We start from the raw sequence: 21,878 nt of genomic DNA, 5'->3' as shown, positions 1-21,878 counted from the left end.
AATGGGGTTTAAAACATGACAATACATTCTCTTAAGGCAGGTGTATATATTTTTCCTATGTCTACAGAGAGCATGTAATACTACCACTTACTTTTTATTATAAGAGAAAAAAAAATCTTGCTTCCCCAGAGTTAGATGTACTTTAGCAGAAATGAACTCATTTAATTTCACTGAGTCCCTAGGAAGAATTTGGAGAACATATTAACTCTATATTATAAATACAGATTTTATACAGAGAACTGAAGTGAAAGGGTTCAAGACTGTTCACCAAAATTGAATTGGTGGTTAAAACTGTAATCCCTTCATGATGAAGCCACATCTGTATACTGGACAACATGTAAACAGAATCTGGTATAAACTCATCTTTAGATTAAAAAAAAAAAATCACATGAACATTTTCCAAAATAGTTCTCTATTTTCTTCGGAAATTGCTCAGAACATAGATGTACAAGAAAAAGAAAGAGGGAGAAAAAAAAGCAAAGAGAAAAATCTGGAGAATATCATGTTAAATTATCTTGTTTCTTTGAAACACATGACAACACAGAGCACTACAGAGCAAAAAAAAAAAAAGTATGATTCTTTTCTCATGTTTATGTAATCTGGAATAGTAACTATTTTTTTCTCTAGGATAAATTTTAAATTACTGTAGAGAGGAGAAAAATATAAAAGATGAGAACCACCACTGAAGTTTCCACACGGTCCCCAAGGGGAAGTCCAAGTATCCAGCAAATCTTTCCTCAGAGAAGTATTTAACTGTTATATGGTTAATTCATTTGGAACACCTTGTTCTAAACTGAGACACAAAAGTGCTTTGCTGTAAAATCTTCTACTTCAACTCCCTAGAAGACAACAGTGGATTAGATGACCAGAGAGACTACTTGGAAACTTCCATGCTCTGGTGTTTCTGAGTCACGTCTTTACTCAGGATGATGCTGGTTTTGAATGGTGTGGCTCATGGTTCAGCAATGTTTTGCTCTAGACAGATGGGCCATATGGAAACTATGAACTAGCTTCACAAACAGGACCATGATGAGCCAATGCAATAATTTTATGTTTTCTGTTCCTATTCAAGTGGTCTAGTGAACAATATATTATCATAAGGCATGCGTATTATGTGCCTTTATTTAAATATTGAGTAGTGATTATTTTTAATGTCATGGATGTTGTTAATATGGGGACTTAAAAAACCTGCTTATCTCTTTCACTTAACAAAAAAAGCCTGAAATATTCTGGATGTTAAATATGCTCCAATTCTCCCCTCAACAATAATTTGCCTTGATGCAACAATAAAGTCATGGTCCAAAAGGAGAAAACAGTAAACAGCCTCAGAGCTGTCAAGGACATTCTTTCCACAAGAACCAGGGAGAAGCTTTAACACTTTCCTGAACAATTCTAATCAGCAAAAAAAAAAAAAAAAAAGATGATGACAATGCCAATTTGCCGAGAACTAGGAGGCAAGCATGACTCACCAAACAATTAGCTTGGGGAATGCGCAGTGTTCTTTCATGGTTTACTGCTTTCATAATTATTAGAGGGACAATAAACATTTCACGTGAAGATTCAAAAAATACAGCAAGTGGTTTTTTTTTTTTTTGCTGGATTGAGCTTAAAATTTAATGAAAACCTGTGTGGGTGAAGAAAAATTACAGTTGTTGGCACAATACCAAAGTGGAACAAATGAACAGCACTTATGCAATCGCATGTTTTGTATAGGACATGGGAGAGCTACAGAATAGCTGAAATTAGTATGTGGAAAACAAACGCACTGGTTTCTAGAGGTATCCACAAACTATCGTATATACTCACTCAGCTTGTAAATGTCTGCAAAGGCTATGATGGAAAATGATCATGTTTCATTATTACAATTAAAATACATTGGTCTCAGATGCTTTTCTAAAGAAGTAAAAAATATGAGACCTAGATAATATGGTACAATTGTTTAAAAAGGAGAATTTAAGGAATTATAACTTACTTGTTTTTTCAGGGAGATTTATTAAAAACACAATTACATTGTATGCCTAAGATTAGGAAAGAATAACAAATTTTCCCCCATATAACAAATGAGCCTCATATTTTATAGATCATAATTCTCAGATTCTGGTATTTTCTATTGTGATCAGAGAAAATCTTATAGGAAACTATAAAATTTGTTCATCTCAATTCACTGTAGATTATGAATATGGGGATACCATATTTTTGCTGCATTCATAAATTGGTAGTACCAAAGACTAACAATGACAGATTTTTATTCTTTGTTGTACATATATAGATTTGGGTATGCTGATGATAAAAAAATGACCCTCTAAGACTAAATTTCAAACAATAAACATAGTGTTTCAGATCTGGAAGAAATAATTTTCTTTCCTAAATGCTCTTCCATATTTATCCTGCTTTTAATTTTTTAAGACTTTCACCTATACATGTATTTTGGCTTATAACTATTACTGATGCAGCAGTATAGTGACAGGAAACTGCCAAAAATTCAGGCCAGATTCAGAAGAGGACATGGAACCAGGAATATCATTGCTGATGTCACATAGATCCTGGCTGAAGGCAGGGAATACCAGAAGGATGTTTACCTGTGTTTTGTTGACTATGCAAAGGCATTCGACTGTGTGGATCATAACAAATTATGGATAACATTGCGAAAAATGGGAATTCCAGAACACTTACTTGTGCTCATGAGGAACCTGTACGTAGATCAAGAGGCAGCTGTTTGGACAGAATGGGGATATTACGTGGTTTAAAGTCAGAAAAGCTGTGCGTCAGGGTTGCATCCTTTCACCATACCTATTCTATCTGTATGCTGAGCAAATAATCCAAGAAACTGGACTATATGAAGAAGAACGGGGCATCAGAACTGGAGGAAGACTCATTAACAACCTATGTTATGCAGATGGCACAACCTTGCTTGCTTAAAGTGAAGAAATCAAAGAAATCAAAAGATGCATTGCACTGGGCAAATCTGCTGCAAAAGACCTCTTTAGGGTGTTGAAAAGCAAAGATGACACCTTGAAGACTAAGGTGCCCCTGACCCAAGCCGTGGTATTTTCAATCACCTCATATGCAAGTGAAAGCTGGACAATGAATAAGGAAGACCAAAGAACTGACGCCTCTGAATTGTGGTGTTGGCAAACAATATTGAATATACCATGGACTGCCAAAAGAACGAACAAATCTGTCTTGGAAAAAGTACAATGAGAATGCTCCTTAGAAGCAAGGATGGAGAGACTACATCTTACATACTTTGGACATGTCGTCAGGAGGGATCAGTCCCTGGAGAAGGATATCATGCTTGGTAAAGTACAGGGTCAGCGGAAAAGAGTAAGATCCTCGATGAGATGGACTGACACAGTGGCCACAACAAGGGGCTCAAGCCTAATCATGAGCATGGCGCAGGGCAGGACAGCATTTTGTTCTGTGGTACACAGGGTTGCTATGAGTCAGACCCGACTCAACTGCACCTAACAACACAACTATTACTTATCTCCATGAAAGCGATGTTTAACTAGTAATTGGAATTAGAATTCTACTCTGATTCCTAGTGTTTATTCACTTTAAAAGATAATATTTACTTTTATAAATCCTTTGTCTTCATTACTAAAACCAGCTAAAACCAGTTGACTTTGAGTCATTTCCAACTCCCGGCACCCCCATGTGTTTCAGAGCAAAACTGTGCTTCACAGGGTTTTCAGTGGCTGATTTTTTCAGAAGTAGATTGCTGGGCATTTCTTCCAAGACACCTCTGGTGGACGCAAACCTCCAACCTTTTGGTTAGTAGCCAAGTGCTTAACCTTTTGCACTACCCAGGTACTAAAACCAGCTAGATAACCACAAAAACTTGTCATCTCTTGGCATTGCTTCTACTCTTTTTAAAAGATGAGATTTTGAGGACAAGGAAGGAGCCATTCTGGGGAGGTACTTGTTCACAGCCACGAGGCCCCATGTGACACACCTCAGGGAAGCCCACATCTAATCCAGCACAGGCAGCAGCAGAACATTGTCTACAAAATGGCATTTTGTCTGGTGTTAATGATTTTAAAACACATACCTCTGAAGATGCACTTTATTACTTAAAAGCGTAATTAAGGCTTAGAACTGACACATAAATATTTGTATACAATTTGTATCATGTAAGGAAAAATGGCTTTGTTAACAATTTCTTCTGTCTTTGTTTTTGTTCTGCTAATTATTCTTTTTATTTGTTCAATTGCCTCTCTGACAGATTATCTCTTCCTTGTTAACATTTAGCCACATGCTAACGTTCTAGAACAGGAGACAATTTTTACAATAGCATAGTTTTTCCTCATTTAAGAGAACCATTGCTACCTTACGACAATGTACCCATTGCACATTTCCAATTGTGAACTGTCCGCAAAATTTATTAGATATTCTACAACTACATCATTAAAGGAATACCTTTAAAAGACCCAGTTTTGGGGACACAACTATTGGTCAATGCCAAAATGAATGTGTATTTTTCATCATTTTAACGAGACATCAAAAATCTTTTACCGACATCAAATTATATGAGTCCATATACCACATATAGACTAAATATCGATAGTGGTTTAAGATGCATAGCACCATAAACACATACTTTTTAATGATCCCTCTTCATTTTTACTAAAGGTTTAAATATTTAATGCACCGATAGTATCACTGACTTATTCCGCCTGTTGAAAGAAAGTACATTTGATAATTCTTAGTAGTACATCCACTCCTTCTGGCCATTGGAAAGAGTGTCATTCTAGGCATATCTATAAATAACTGCAGTGCATGAACGAAAATTCTGCCTTCTCCACACACTAAGCGCATTTTCAAACACATGCATTTCACTGTTTTTTTCACCGGTGAGATAATCCCAAATGTAACAGATGTGTTAATAAAGAGTCCTCTTCTGCTTCTTTAAGTTGTCCTACTTGTTTTGCAGGTGGTCGCTGGGGTAAGAAAGGAACATTATCTTACAGCTTAGTTTATACATTGGATGCAGAAGTAGGTATTAAATACTATGGCTCTATGATATCTACATGTCTCCTCTGGGTAACAACAAGGAAAACTATTGTAAAAGCAGCATTATAAATATGAAGGCCAAAAAAAAAAAAGAAACATTGAAAAAAGCAAAAAAACAATTCTGGATATAACAGAGGAGACGACAAATGGCGTGAGCTTTTCAAAACACTCTACAAATAAAACAGTATTATTCAACAGGATGTAACAAAATGGGAAAAAGAAGCAACAGTACATCACGAGACACAGACACATCCGAAAGCAGCAGTCTTACAGACATGGCCACAGAGAGGATTGCTTTTCTTACTTGCACAAGTATCTTGAGGGGTTTGAGAGGTCTTTCACCATGAAGCACTCGCCTCCGTTCACACAGAACGTTTTCTCCTTCTCTGCGCATTTTACAAGATGGCTCGTCCCAGTCGTAGATGTAGATGTAGCTGAAAAGGAGATAAAAAAGGAGAAAGGTTAATATCCATTTTCCCTGCTTCTGAGCAGTCTTTACTCTTAAATTCTCTTAAAAGGAAGAGTTCATATTAGGTACAGTGGCCTTCGCTAGACTTTTCAGGCTTAACAAAAACAACAAAGAAGTACCCTCTAGCTGTAAATAAACAGTTAAATTATACAAGAGCTAATTATAGATGTAATTAATTGATTTTCTTACTTACAATAAAGTAGGAAAAGGGAGTCAACATTTTTATAACCAATAGTTTACCTTCTAATGTAATTGGAAAAGAAGATCTATTATCATTAAGTAAAATATATTTTCCAGGAACACTCAAAGATAATTATTTAAAGTCATGTCAATGTAGGTCAATTTAGACATCAATTTCTTAATGACAACTAATTGATAAAATTATTATTTTGGAAATTGTTTTGTATGTGTATTAAATTTACATTTTTTTGACATACTTTAAAGCAAAGAAAAATATAAGGTGGCTTATTTGTTAGTAATAAAAGAATTTAATTTAATGTATGTTAACAAATAGATCAGAAGCCACTCTATTCAAAAGTTTATTCTCACTATAGAAAACCATTGCTGCCTGATTACCATGATAATTTTCAGGAAATGGAAAGATAGTCTAATATCCTTGCAAATGGAGAATAAAGCACTCCAAAATCACACATTTAGAGTTAGGAGTAGAAATAAGTCCTAACTTGCATTTACTATCTCTTCCATATAGTAATTGGATGATATTCACTTGTCAAACTTCACAGTTATGTGGAGGTGCAGATGAAAAGGGTGCCTCCACCACTGGGTAAGGAGTAATGAAGCCAAATCTCTCCAGTCCGGAGGCTGTAAGGGTTTTTAATATTAGAACTTTCCCCACTTATTTCACGGGGGACACCATGCATGGGGCTCAGTCTCAACAAAAATGTCTAATTTAAAAATTGTTTATCAATCTTAATATCACGATGAAAAACAAAATATATCAACCCACTGAAGAGTCTATTTACTTTCTCAGAAAAAAAAAAATCCATCTTTAGATGAATTTAAAAAAAAAACAAACAAAAAACCTCAGTCAGACCATTAAGTCTGGTCTTTGTACATGAATTAAAGAAGACATGGTCCCCACACTCTGTTAACCCAGAACTAAAACCATTCCTGAAGCCTGCTCTTCAGACAAAGATTAGACTGGACTATAAAGCATAAAATAATACTTGTGAAGAGTATGCTTCTTAGTTCAAGTAGATACAGGAGACTAGATGGGCAGCTCCTGCACAGAGGCAGGATGAGAAGGCAGAGAGGGATAGGAGCTGATCGAATCGACACGGGAAGCCCAGAGTGGAAAGGGGGAGTGTGCTGTCACATTACAGGGATTGCAACTAGGGTCACTTAACAATATGTGTGTGAATTTTTGTATGAGAAATTAATTTGAGATGTGAACTTTCACCTAAAGCACAATAAATTTAAAAAAAAAAACTCTAACCCTCATTCTTCTAGATTTTTCTTTTTATCAATTTCTATTTTATTTTTGTGTGTGTGTGCTTTCAGATGCCCCTGTTAACTTTTGACCTGTCATATGTTTCTATTTTCTCTGCCTTTCTTTTCCATTTCTTGCAAGTCTATATTTTGTTGTGACTTTTAACCTCGATTTCTTCTACTCTGCTTGATTTTCATTCTGCCTGATCAGAATAACCAACATCTGATCTTTCAGTTTCTGAATTACTCAAGACTGTCCCTGCCTCTTATTCTCCTGCCTGTGTTTTTGGACCATTTCACTGCTCTTCGCATGGTTTTTAGTAGTAACAGCAAAGAACAGTCAAAACGACTTGGACTCTGGAGACCGATCTTGCTTCAAATCCCATCTCCCACTGGCTTCATGTTCTTAAACAAGTCTCTTAACCACCCAGATGTCCCATTTTTCCATTAATAAAATAGGGGTAATAGACCTCTTACAGGATTCTTCCAGGGATTATAAATAATCTAGGCAAAGGAATTGGCACAAACTGGCACTCAACGAATAATAGCACTTATTATGACTGGGCAAGTAGGGAAGGATCTTAATGTTGGTATTTATCAATCAGATAAAAAGCTTGACAAGAAAACCAGGGGATTTCAAAGATGCATGCTATTCATGAATCATTACAGTAACTAGCAAGAAGTGGGTCATTTTTTTTTTTTAATACTCCAACAAAAAGCCCATTTCAAAGCATTCTTTCACAGGTCTCCAAATGAAACAATGAAGCAAAAGGAATAAGGAAGAGTGAGAAGAGAGGTGATTTTACCCTCTGTTTTCAGCTAGACTTGAGCATCTTTATCAGGAAGAAGGGAATGCAACTTGCATTGTTTGGGCTGCAAAATCATGGAGGAGAAAACATTTCCATCCCTCATATAGCATATAATTTTAACATAACACCATACCTCTTTTGCAAAATTGTTTACTTAGGTGCTGTGAATTAATATTTTCAATCACAGAGATTGCTTTTTAAAAATATTAGGAGGTAGTCTGCCTTAAATGCTAAAGGTTTTGTATTTAAGCCCTTGAACTGTCGACAGGATTCTCTGGGATGAAAAATTGGGTGGGGGATCCTTGCTGCCTCATGCGACACTGCTGAACGGACCACCTGCCGTGTGCTGTCACCATTCACTCCTGCCTAGGAATCCCGAACCTCCAGCAGACCCTAGTGGTCTGTGCATCCAACCTGAGCAGCAAATGCAGCACGAGGCTCTTTCAGAACAAATCCTGAGGACTTTATTAAAAACAAAACCAGCACCTCTCTCAAAGCAGACAATCCACGAAAACTGTATACTAACAGTAAAGGTTAAAAAAAAAAAAAAAAAAACCTACTGCCGTCGAGTCAATTCCAACTCACAGCGACCCTATAGGACAGAGTAGAACCGTTCACAGGGTTTCCAAGGAGTGGCTGGTGGATTCAAACTGCCAACCTTTTGGTTAGCAGCTGAGCTCTTAACCAATGCACCACCAGGGCTCCAACAGTAAAGCTTTGCCCTGCTATAATTGAGATACATATATCCTACTTATTCACTGAACTTTGTGATCTTTGCAATTATCAAAATTAGTTAAGATTAATAAGTGTATGTTAAAACTAGAAATTTTTTTTAGCCCTTTTAAATTTTCCTCTCTGAAATGGGTATCCTTTTAATGTTTATTCTGCAACACAAAGTTATGATGCACTCATCTGAAAAATTCTTACATCATTACTGGAAACCAGTAGTGGGCTATTTGAGAGTGAATAAATATTCTTGGAGGAAATGAAGTAGCAACTCTCTCACACAGCCACAGGCCATTGTGTTTATCACTCCTATCTTTTAGCGGCAGCAAGATCAAAAATGATCATGGGATTACAGAGTGGCAATTAACTCCCAGTTGACACAAAGTGTGAACTGACTGGGTCCAGCTGCTCTAAACCAACAGCCAAACACACGAATAAGTTATAATTGTCAAAAGAACAGGGATGGAGATGGTGATAGATGGACCTCTCAGGTTTTTGCCAGGTTTCCTTTTACTCTCCTTCGTTGAACACATCGAGTCATTCAAAGCTGGTCTATAAATTTTGCAGGGATGCCTTTCCTCTTCGGCTTACTCATGCTGTATTGCTAAATCAGTTTCCACTTGGTAATTCTGCGGAACAATAAAGAAACAGACAAAGCAGGCCCTTCAACCAAACTGTGTTTGGAAGCAATCTTCTTTCTGGAGGTGCTGGGGGCAGTTTACAAAAGGTGAAGGTAAGGCTTACTTAGCAGAGAGACTTTGTGCTCAATATATAACACAGGAGTCTCAGTAGTTGTTCTGGGGAGTAGGGAGTGTAGACTTAACTCACTCAGTACTTACTAAACCCTGTCTCTCTCTGCTTTGTGACTAATTTATCACAATTTGGGAGTTATTTTCCAGAAAGTGCTAAATAAAGGGCAATTAGGAACACTGCTATATATGGCCCCATAACTTTTATGTTTGTCATTTTATATGAACACTATCCCAAAGACACTTTGCTTGGTATGTTAGCAACTACAGCATGTTACAGAAGAAATTGTAAGTAAAGCAGTAACTTGTTAACAGAGAATGTCCTTTGGTCCAGGGCTTCCAAATGGTACGTTCCCGGTTACAATCCCTGCTGAGAATTTGCATTTCTAACAAGTTCCCAGGTGATGCTAACGCTGCTGGTTAGGGACCAATTCTGAGAACCACTGGTAGAGCTGTGGTTCTCAAAAATTATTATACATAAGAATCAGAATCACCTAGGGATCACGTTAAAATAGAGATTCTGATTCAGTATATCTGGGGGAGGGGAATTCAAATTCTCAGCATGGGTTTGGACATGAATGAACCAGTTCAAAGCCCTGTTTTGGACTGTCACTGTAGACATATTCTCTTTTGACAATATAGGTCAAAACTAGTGACCATCCCCAGGGAAGCTAGACAGCTCCTTGACTTAGACAAGCATTTGGAGACTAAGACCACCATTTGGGGCTCCAGAAATCCTTCACCACGTAACAGGACTCCCTTCCCTTCCCTCCACATCCTTCCATAATTCTTCATTGACTGCCTACTGCAGTGAAGCATGATGACGGCAACTGAAGTTACTGGGGTTAAAAACTGTAAGACCTCAAACAATTTCTTCCTAAAAAGAGACCTTTACAGATAAGATGTAGTTAAATGAACCCTCGATTTAGCTGAGAAGAATCAGGCACGAGCTCCATTTTGCCAATTACTAGCTGACTTGTGTCCAGCTACTTGTCTCAGTAAATTTAGCTGCAAAAATGAGGTATCACAGGATTGCTGTGAAGTTGGTTAAAATACTCTATCAGCTGCAACTCTGCACAGAAACAGATGATACTGTTACTATGACTAATGGTATAAATATTGAACAGAGGGGCAGACACATTTCTGTTGAGAGTCTAGAATTATGCATAATCAAGCCTCAAATGTTTTTTAGTAAATTATTTTTCTGCAAAATGTTAAAGAGAGCTGGCCTAATTTGGAGACGAACCACTGAATGACTGTAAAATATTCAGTAAATATCAATAATCTACTCTTTTAATTTCATCATAACTGTCAATAATTTATAATAGCTTGAGCTTGACTGTTAACCTAAAGGTTAGCGGTTCAAACCCAACCAGTGGTACCACAGAAGAAAAGGCCTGGCGATCTGCTTCTGTTAAGATTACAGCCAAGAAAATCCTATGGACCAGTTCTACTCTGTAACACATGGGGTCGCCATGAGTCAGAATTGACTCAATGGCAACTAACAACAAAAACAACAACGAATTTGCTATAAAATAAAATTAAAGAACAATTCGAGTTAAAAGCAAGGAAAACTAATATCTGAAATGTGCGATTCTGCTCAAATTTCAAGATCTATACAATTCTTTAATATTTCTCACTGAACTCGCAAGGTACATGAATTAAATGTACCTGCAATATTAGGTGTTGTTATTAACACCTAAAATTCATGGTATAATATGGGACACAGCACAAACTTTGCTTCTAACTCAACATTCTGAAAATCATACTATTGCACACTTTTGTAAATACACAGAATAACTAAAGGCTTGAGAAAAATTAAATGTCCTCTGCTCATCACCAAGTATTTTCCCATGGAATCACACAGAATTTCCTGCCGAATGCCAGGCATCTTCTGCTCAAGACAAGCCAAAAAGAAAACAATGCTGAAAACGATGGCTTACTCTCTTGTTTTAAGTAGCGCTTTCCTTATCAGTGAAGCAGACAGCATCAACAGACCAGGACCCTTACACAAATGCAAATTGCCGATAACAAGGCACTCTATTCTTCTTTGACAATCAGCAGGAATTAGCACTAGTGTACAGAGTATACCCCAAGGAGCAATCATTAGATCTGTCTTCCCTGAGTGAATGAGTCCTTACCAGTACTTTTTAGGACCATTCTTAATGATAATCTTACAGAAAAATAAACAAAACAACTGTACACAATTTTTATAATAAAATATACACATTTTAGTATTTTTTTAGTCTAATGTAAAGCTGCCAATGGCTGCAAATTATAGATTTTCTTTAAAAACCTTACCTGTAATATTTTCAATTTCTACATATTTAGAAATCTGCATGCTTTCTTGCTTTTTGATCTTTCAGTTTAAAAAAAAAAAACTGAAAATACTATTATTTTTGCTTGGAATATAGCTCCTCTGGAAATAGGTACTAGATGCACTTTGAACCGCCACTGGGAAAACCACTGTGTGGCTTCTGAAAATAAAGAAAAGCTGTGCTACCTAATGCCGCTCCTATGGATGCAAAGGGATAGATCGCTGGAGTCATCAGTTTTCCAAAGGAAAAGTCTGGGTCCAGACTCAGAACCAGTGAAGCATTGTCATTATGGGTTGGCATGTTTTTTTTTGAGGAGTAATTCAATCCTTTGCCGAATAGCAAATAGGGACTTATAAAGGAAAAAACAAACGTCAGGAAGAGAGAAAAGGCACCTGACCGACTTGGAGGCCTCCAGACCAATATTGTGACTTACAGTTGTACACCACCTCTCTTGACCTCGCCTCCAGTGAACTCTGCTAAAGAAACACAGAGGAAAGCTAGAAAAAAGCCAGCAAGAGCCACAACTTCCAAAGCTGAATCAGATCATCCAACTTCTTTCTCTATGGGAATGGACCTCAGCACTGAGCTAAGAAGCTGGAAGCACTTAGAAGTCCTAACAACACCTACGTAATGAACCTGGGCTTTTGCATGATTTTAAACATACATAGAACGATGAGACTAGAAACGACCTCAGCACATTTTAGAGTTTACCTCCATATTTAAAAAGAATAGTTCCAGGTCTTTCATGAAACATCTCTAGCTACGAATTCAGAAAACTGCACCGGGGAGGAAGACCAGCAAAGGTCACATAAGTGAATTAAAGAAATGCTTGCTTTCTGTTTTGTTAAATGCGTACTAGGGCTGAAGGAGGTTCGTGAGACTGCCATTAGGTTCCTCTCTTCCTTTCACAGGCTCTCTGGGCAGACCCTGATATTATGTCTTCCTTCTTCAGCAGAATGAAAAGTGACCTTCGGGTGTTCTTCTTCATAAAACAAAACTATAATTTTTGTTGTAACACTGATCTCATCTGTAGCAAAACAAAAAGCAGAATCTAAGTTCCCAGCAGTTCCTCAGCAAATGATTTGGTGTCATTAGACAGTGTTATCCTTAGAAAAATAAAATTATCAGGAAACGTTGTTTTTCAAACATATAAGGTGTTTTTCTTTTTTTTCCCCCCGACAGTACATTTCACTCATGACACAGTTTAATCATCTTGGTCTACTGCTTCTTAGGGAGCGAAGTCTCAGTGTCATAAATGCCTTGTAGGATGCCACAGTGTTTCTAAAGGAGAGGATCTTTCTACAGTGGATAGATAATTGACTGGGAGGAGTTACAAGGAAGCTACATTTTCTTCTTCACAAAGCCAGTAATCCTTTCTTAACTAAGAAGCCAATTCCAGAACTACAGTTCTGCTATATATTTTCTACTAATCACTGACAGTTTTATGTAAGTATAAAATTTCCATAGCCAGGAGTCCACAAACTTTCAAGCTGCCCCTTGAATCTTTTCTCGTCAATGTCTATTCTAAAAGAGCAAAATCCATCTAGCCTGCCAATATTAGCAGCCCATTTGACTGGCTTGATTTGATATATTTCTGGATCTCACCAGGCTAAATGTAGAAGGCACACATTCTTTTCTATACTCTGCATTTTCTACCAGGATCGATTTGGTTGGGAGAAGGTCACGCCAATGTAGAAAACGTTGACCTCTCACTTTCAGAACTAGCCGAAAGTTCTAAGCACCAAACAAATCAAAACAAAGAGGACTAAACTCCCAATGATGATCAAAGATTCAGTTATTCAATGAGCTACTGAAATTATCATGTGACATTTACTGACATAGGTTAATTTATTCATTAACTAAAACACATTTAGAAATGAAAGCAGATGAAAGGTCAAAAGGGAGAAACCATGAGGCAAATTCATTATATTATGGAACAAATTATAAAAATCATGCCATATCAGAAAATAAAAGCTGTATGGCCATTTCAATAGATATTGAATAGAAACAACTAAAGTTAAAAATTAATGTCTATAACACAATACATCAAGTAATCTTTTCCCCAAAATGAAACTTGAATTTAATCAAAGCAGCCAGATACAACTACCAATTCACAGGAAATACAGAGATCACAGGAAAACATTAGAAGTTACAATGAGAAGCACTCAGCAAAACGCAAACTCTACAGGACAGACTGATTTCTAAATAAAAGGGGAAAAGGAGGGATAAAGAGAGCTAGAGATGGAGCTAGACAAAGAGAATGACAGGACAGAGCACCCAAAAATATAGAAAATCAAAGACAGTTAAGAGATATGTCAACCAATCATAATGTGTGAACCGTATTTGGATTCTGACTCAGTTATGAATGTATATTTATGAGAGGAAATCTGATCACTGATTAATTTAAAATAGTAAGACTTTATCATTACTTTTTGTGTTAAATGCACTGTTCTGTTTAAAACTAGAAAGGTACTTATCTTTTAGAGATACATACTTAAATATTTATACATTAAATTATAAGATGTCTGGGATTTGGTTTAAAATAAGAAAAGAGAAGGGAAGTGAGTGGGGTAAAGATGAAACAAAACGGATAATTGCAGAATAGGTGACGGCTACATGCACAGTCATATTATTCTTTGTACTTTCATATATGTTTTATAAATGGCTTTAAATGTATTACATGTACATCTTTAAATATATGCTTATATTTATTTAAAAATGCAAAGAATATCACTTTAAGGTTTTCAAAACATGTCTGTATAATGTAGAATTATAATATTCTAGATCGTCTAAAAAGAACCACTTTTAGCAACAACCCAAATCATATTTAACACTGAAATAGTAGGGGGATTCCCACTACTCCAGGAACAAGGCAAGGATGCTGACTATCAATGCTATTATTTAACTTTGCTCTGAAAGTTCTAACCAATGCCATAAGGCAAGAAAGAAAAAAAAAAGTATAACTTTAAAAAAAAGAGAAGATAAAACAATCATTATTTGAAGATGATATGAGTGGATAACAATATTAGCCAAGAAAAAAACCAAATGAAATAAAGGGATCATATTTACAACAGCAACAGCAATTAGATCAGCCTGGTATGAATATAACAATAAATGTGCAGAACAGAAAATATTTTAAAGGGTGGTATATTAAGATGCGGAATCAAGTACGTGGTTGTGGGAGAGAAGGCACTCCTTGAAGGGAAAAGCAAATCCATTTGTGAAGGTAGGAAAGTAATTGTCATGTTCAGTGAAAGGTAACAGTTCAGTCTGACTGGGACATAGATTATATTTAAGGAGGTGAAGCTAATGAAGCTACAAATAATAATGCATCCATATCAGAGAAGCCTTTAAAACTCTGACTGAAATTAATGTTTAATATGTAAACATGGAGAGAGTGAAGTTTGTGAGCAGGGACATGATAAATAAAATCGATGACCAATTCTATAGCCTTTGGACAGGGGAGAAAATGGAGGTTAGGAGCCAAATGAAGGAGCCATTACAAAGGTCGAGGTGACAAAGAACGAATGCTCAAACTAGCAAGAATACTGATGGGAAAGGAATAGGTGCCTATGCAAGAAATGACGCCACTTGTGTTTATATACATTAAAGTTAGGTGGCAGCTAAATGCTGAAGTTCTTTTGTATTTCACACCTTGTATCGCACCTCTTTCTAAGGCATTCAGATTGTTTCACACACATGTTCTCATTACTCTTTACACAATCTAGGAAGCAGCCATCATGTTGGAAAATAGAGGAACTGAGGCTATTCTCAATATTCAATACTCACTGGAGAGTTAAAATGCCTAAGTTTGAGACGACACTATGGATGCTTTCCTAATTTGACTACACCATACGTCTATGGATACAAAGGATCCCATTAAGAAGAGACGATACCATAGTTGGCCTGGAATGATAAGTTCACTGCATAGATGATCAAGGCACTGATGTTATGAAAGTACCATTGTAACAGGAAATGATTTCTGACAAATGTTTCAAGTAGTTCGAATTTGCAGTGATTTGCACGTAACAGCCTCCCACAGAAGTGCAGCAAAAATGGATTCTAGGAAATACAGACGTAATCCTTCAAGTGTTTCAGGTTTAACCCAGGTCTGTTTCAGCAATGGCTCTACAAGAAGCCTGAATAATGTTCCTTAAAATGTCACCCTTGTAGCTTTGGCAGAAAGCCTGCTCTAAACACGCCTTCTAAAACTCCAGATTGCATATTGCTATATACCATTTAGCCAAATTACTGTAATTCTGTGTTTGTGTGATGGTTCTGGGGACATCTAGCCATATTCTGTCTCTGTAAGCACAACATTTTCCTCGCTGAGATCAAAGGTTGCTGCATATAAAGGAATGAGGTAGTAAAAGTATGTTCAAGCATATGAAATTTGCTCTGTAACACTTGGCTAATTTTAGTCCATACAGTTTCCCACAATTCCCAGGAGTTTCTTGTTCCTAGGTTCTTGATCAGAGTAGCAAAATATCCCTCCCTGTAATCTCATGTGTTATTAAATGTGTATCTGCACTTTTTAAGCTTCCAGTACAAATTCTGCAGAACCAAATAACGCGTGGAATGGAACTTTTTCGAATACCATCACTGTTGATTACACATGACCCATCTGAACAGGAATAAAATCAAATTTCAATCAAACATATAATTCCATTGCTTTGCCTCAGGGAAACGATTTCCTTTTTGCTCTAGCTCCCCAAAGGACTAGATGGTCTCCTAACATTTAATTCATAATAGGTCTTGCTTCTCTCAAAGCGTACAGTTTTTAGGTCAGAGATGGAGGCAAGGAGGAAGTATATTTTTCAGGCAAATTCTGTGGCTTCATGGGAACAGGATAAAAATGATAAATTAACCTTGACTACACTATGCCTAAAGAAAAAAACCACTGCCATCGAGTCAAATCCAACTCATAGCGACCCTACAGGACAGAGCAGTACTGCCCCCTAGAGTTTCCAAGCAGTGGTTGGTGGATTTCAACTGCCAACCTTTTAGGTTAGTAAGCCAAGCTCTTAACCACTACGCCACCAGAGATTCATGCTTAAAAGAAGCTTTCTGTAAAACCTTGTTGCTGTTGCCTCCTGGACCTCTACACTCAAACTAAACAGGTACCTGTTTTTCTACTGTTTGCATTAAATTTTGTTATTTGGTGGAAAGGAAACAGACAGGTACACATATTGAGCTCCTTTTCCAAAGTACACAATTTTTCAAAAAACCAGAGCCATGTGTTCAGCGTCTTACTATCATCATCTGGGCTGGCTGTTCTATGTGTACTCAACACTCAGTTGTTGGGTAAATCTAATGAAAATCATCTTAGTTACAGTTAAACTAAAAACGGGCATGTGGAAGCACATCATAAAAAATGGTAGAACAGAGATCAAGGCCTTATCTAAGCTTGCCTGGCTATCTTCCTGAACTGTAAGAAACAAGGAATATTAGGAGGGTCCATACATACGAACTTAGTTATAATTTATTTACATTTTTCTTCATTTTTCTGGTAGCAATATATCTATCTGTACATACGGACTAATAAAACACCTCCATCTCCTGGAGCTATAATAATTCAGAATGGCTGAGGTGGTCCGTCCCGCCTTCTTTGAAAACATAAACCATTTTTGTAGACACTGCAAGCACATGTTTAATACAGATCTTTGTTCTTTGCATCTATTACTAAGGCGCTACATACCCTAACGATGATCAGCAAGACAGCTTACAGCAGGCAATCAGACTCTTCAGCAAACCAGCTGTGAGTGGACCGCCACTCTACAAAGCCACCTAAAAATCAAAACACTCAAAACCAAATCCCAGGCAGTGTCCACATTTCCAATTTAATTTCTCTTATCCCCGCATAGTTCCTGGAAAGCATCCAAATGTCTTCAGTTGATTGACTGTTCACCCAAAAGCTTTCAAGGAAGTAAAACACCTAGTCTAGTTGGTATTTGCATGTCTACTTCTGCTCAAACAGGGATCCTCAACACCTGGTAAGGAATTTTCCAGTTTAATACAGAATCCGGTAACTACCCTAATGGGGAGACATATACAGGGTTAGTTAGGCTTTTCAACCCCACGAAGACTGAGCGCACAGACAACAGGCAGTTTCTGGTTATATTTTTTTGCAGAAAGTTAAGTCTATTCTAGGAAAAGGAGGTCCTACTAATGAGAACAGAAAAACTGGACATCTGACGCTATCCTTAAAAAAAGAAAGCCTCTTATGTCAGTGACTTTCCCCTAAGAAATTCTTACTTCTGAAGAACTTGGAAATATGGAACATTTTGTTAAGAGTCGGAGATTTTTCTTCATTTCACACCTTCACGGTGTGTTGGACACTTAATCCCAGGGACACAGTTCTCTCTTAACAGAAATCAGTCACAGGTGGAAGATCTTCCCTGGTGAGAGGCTCCTCTCTCCTTGCACATTAATACCTAATGTTACAGACTATCGACTCTAACGCATGTGTTTTTCTCAAAGTCTAAAGAACTCAGAGAAGGAGTCACTGCTCTGCAGAAGCCAGCCAAGTCCTGGAATTTAAACAGGGACAATAATAAAGGACCTTAATTACCAGACAGATGTTCTACTCTTACTCAACAATCCTTCGTTGCCCCTGCACACTGTTCTCCACAAAAAGGTTATGGACTTTGACAAGTAGCTTCATTCCTCTATCTCATCACTGGGTCTGGCCTGTGGCTCTCGCTTGGGGAGCTAACTTTCACTGGCCAGAGCACTCTGTGTGGCGTGCCTGTGTCTGTGGTTTTCCTTTCCTTGAAAAATCCAGCGACACTCTGTCACCCATTAACTGAAAGGCTGATTTTGATACCAGGAACTGAAGAATTCATTGGTAAGTAAGAACACACGTTACTCTGTCCTTACCTCAGCACTCCTATAATCCAACCCACAGTAATATCTGCCAAGAAGTGCTGACCATACGTATTTAAAACAACACAAATTTATGTGTGTATTTCAGAAAGGTAGAAATAAACAAAAGCAGTCTGATGGAGGACGTATGGGAGAGGAGGAAGGGAGAGGAGGAGAGACGTTGGCTTGGTGAAAACATAGCACTTCTTGGGGCCTAGACAATGGATCTGAAGTTCAATTCAATTAGGAAGGTCTGGATTTCAGTTTTGTGATGTAAATAAGGATGTTGTTTCAGGGGACCCAAGTTAGACAGTCACAGGAGGGTTTACTGCAACTGGGAGGATTTCTGGTGCCTGGGGCTGGTCACTTTCCTCAGTTTGTTACTTCTGGAGTGAACGCATCCTACTCCCTGTGCTGACAGGCTGGGGGCTGCTGCAACTGATTGTGAAAGCTAGCTTCAAATTCTGATGTGAAACTGAAGTGTCCTATACAGAGCTATAACAACAGCAGCATGGCAAAGTGGAAACCTGCAAAAGTTGAAGACGAATGAAATATAATTGGTACATGAGCCATGTGACCTGTGTTGCTGGAATCCCATTCTAGAGACCAGTAAGTTAAGTGAATAGGCAAAGGTCGAAAGAGAGAAGGTGAGGGAACCAGGAATCTTCCAACTCGTGGGACCAATGCTCCAGGCTCCAGGCCACACTGTTGAACATTTTGGCAACTCTGAGAAAGAAATCATAAATAAGCCAATTTTTGAGATTTTATATATACACACACACACACACACACACATATATCTATATATATATACACAATCTAAAAACACCCCAAACTCACTGCTGTTCAGTCGATTCCAATGCATAGCGACCCTCCCTATAGGACAGAGTAGAACTGTGCCATAGGGTTTCCAAGAAGCGGCTGGTGGATTTGAACTGCCAATCTTTTGATCAGCAGCTGAACTCTTAACCACTGTGTCACCAGGGCTCCATATATATATTTAATGAATTATTAACCATTTTCGCTCTATTTTATAAGAAATTCTGTGAGTAGACCTGGCATGAGGGTCAGAACAAAGTTCAGTTGTGCTTAGGTCAGTGGACCACAGGATCAGAGGTCCAACTGAAGGAACCCATCACTATCATTAGTAATTTCAAGAAACAGCAAGTGGCACAGAAGTCTTAACCATAACCACCCTAAAAATTATCAGGAACATTTTATAGTCAACCTAACAAAGAGAAGAGACTCTCAATGCTCTGTTAAACTTGGTGACTTAATAAGGTAAAAATTCTATTTTCAAAGTTAGAAGAGAATAATCATCTTAAAGAGGTCGACATGGATCTGGACTGATTCCAAACACAGAATCTGGTTTGTGTACCATTTCCGATGCCCTAGGCGTAATTTCAAAGAAGAGACAAGTTCCTTAAAATTACTCCAAAGTTGAAGAACATGCACAGTTGCTGCCAATTAGGGAAAGTGCTAAACTTGCCTTCATCCTTTTCTCACTTCCTACCTCCAATTCCTCTTACTAAAAACTATAATAACAAATACACACGGTTATCATTTATATAAGGTTACTAGACTCTTTACAGGCAATTTCCACTAAATATATTATCCAAAATTAAAATTAATTTTAAAAATGAAGAAAGAGCATAACAAACTAAACTAGGATGATCATCATGACCTGTGGTAGACACGGTCCTTGTCCACCCTAGGAGTGTGAAAGTCTGAAAGACTATATTGATTCTTTCCGGTGCTAGAATTGAGGTCTACAAAGTCTGAGATACAGTTTCTAGAAAATGTAGGAGATTGAGCCATCAGACTTATTACTCGCCAAAAGGAAAAGGGTCGTGTCAGACTCACCACTTACTCTGGTGCGTTCTCTTGCCCAATATCCAATTTACTCAGTTAAAAATCTTAAAAAATAGTGTCATCTTTCTGGGAGTACAATACCTCTTTTATTGCTTTTCTTATTATAGGATAATAAATCTACCCATTCTTAACAGTCGTTATTTCTAGAGTATGAGCTATCATAAACTATATCTCAATGAAGCTAAGAGTTACACACCAAAGAGTTAAACATCAAATACGCTCACAACTACCATTTCTACTAGGCATGCCATTTATCATGTTCTCTGGCTTTAAGGTAATCTTTAAGGCAGGTCAAAGGGAAAGCACAGAAGAAAGGAGAAGCAAAAAGAAAAGACATGTTGTGATTGCAAAAATCAAAGAGTTCTCTGGGTACTGTATTCTGTTCTTAAGCATCTTCTTTCCTCTTTATATACAGCGAACTTGTCTTTTGAAGTAGAAACCATATCACCGAGCCCAGTAAGTACTTGGTATTGATAACGTTAATTGTAAATTGAAAAGTTATGTCTTTTGTTTTTATTCTTTCTGGACCTCCCCACCTTTTTTTTTTTTAAGAAGAGAAATAAATGCAGATGAAAGTCAAGCGTTAGCTATATAGTCAAAGTATTAAAATCTTAGCTAAGAACAAAACACACTGATTTTCATTAAATATCTACCATGTGCCAGACATTCCAGCATTTTAATGCCTTTAGTCCTCACACTAACCCCAAGACATAGATAACATTCTCTCCTTCTCGCACATGAAGAAAACGAGGCTCAAAGAGGTTAAATGACATGCTGAGTTCTTAAGATAATAAATAGTGTGGAGACAATTTTCAAGGCAGGTTGATTTGCAAGGCCCATGATATATTCACTAAAGCATTCTGCCTCATAATTCTTTCTTTCTAGATCTACATATGTGGCCTTGTAGTTAAAAGACAAAACAAAACAAAAAACCCTAAACTCTTTCCACAGGTTATTAGCGAAGTCATATTCTTCCATCCTAGTATCTCACCACCCGGTGAATATTTACTTCCCTATGTTTGTAAACTGTATGTCAGTGAATGAGACTTAGAAGATGGCTTTTAGGTTATGCATTCTTAGCAGAAGGCGGGGGACGTTAGTCAAATCAACTCTTTCCTAGTCCTAACTCAGAAAATGCTCAGTCCACCTTAAGCTAATATTCTCCTGTCTATTACAGAACAAAACGGCTAACTTTTTTGTTAAGCTTTCCTAAGGGCTAGAAAACTAAATTAATCCTGAATACCAAAACCAAACTAGTTGCTGTCGAGTTAGTTCTGACCCTTGGAGACCCCATGTGTGTCAGAATAGAACCGTGCTCCATCGGGTTTTCGTGGGCATCAGGCTTTTTTCTGAGGTGCCTCTGGGTGGATTCGAACTATGGACCTTTTGGTTAGCAGCTGAGGATCTTAAACATTTGCACCACCCAGGGATACTCAATCATGAATAAGTTGGTCTAAATTAGGAACATTGTCAGAGACTCAGTGATGTGACCACACAGTGCTATAGTGTTTTATAATGGATTCTATTTAGCTCCCATTCAAATTATCTTTATTTCTCTTTTTAAAATTAATTTCAGGAAAATAATTTTCACTTACTAATGATATCAGAG

The 21,878-nt window shown here is 37.4% G+C and overlaps 1 protein-coding gene across 6 annotated transcripts in view; it reads right to left on the bottom strand.

The window, feature by feature from the left end:
• NRG1 (neuregulin 1) overlaps positions 1–21,878 on the bottom strand; it is a 1,165,780-nt gene that overhangs the window by 30,900 nt on the left and 1,113,002 nt on the right. For 5 of the 6 annotated variants that reach the window (XM_023737842.1, XM_023737840.1, XM_023737841.1 and 2 more), the window contains one exon: positions 5,318–5,447. In XM_023737842.1, the coding sequence (XP_023593610.1) occupies positions 5,318–5,447 (130 nt within the window). Of the gene's footprint in view, positions 1–5,317; positions 5,448–11,516; positions 11,671–21,878 lie in introns of those variants that run through there. The other variant, XM_012557571.2, reaches the window with a different exon arrangement.

The sequence above is a fragment of the Trichechus manatus genome, unplaced genomic scaffold (genome assembly GCF_000243295.1).
Source record: "Trichechus manatus latirostris isolate Lorelei unplaced genomic scaffold, TriManLat1.0 scaffold00109, whole genome shotgun sequence".
Lineage (NCBI taxonomy): Eukaryota > Metazoa > Chordata > Mammalia > Sirenia > Trichechidae > Trichechus > Trichechus manatus.
Note: the sequence above shows the minus strand (reverse complement) of the source record. Positions and strands in the feature narration are given on the sequence as shown.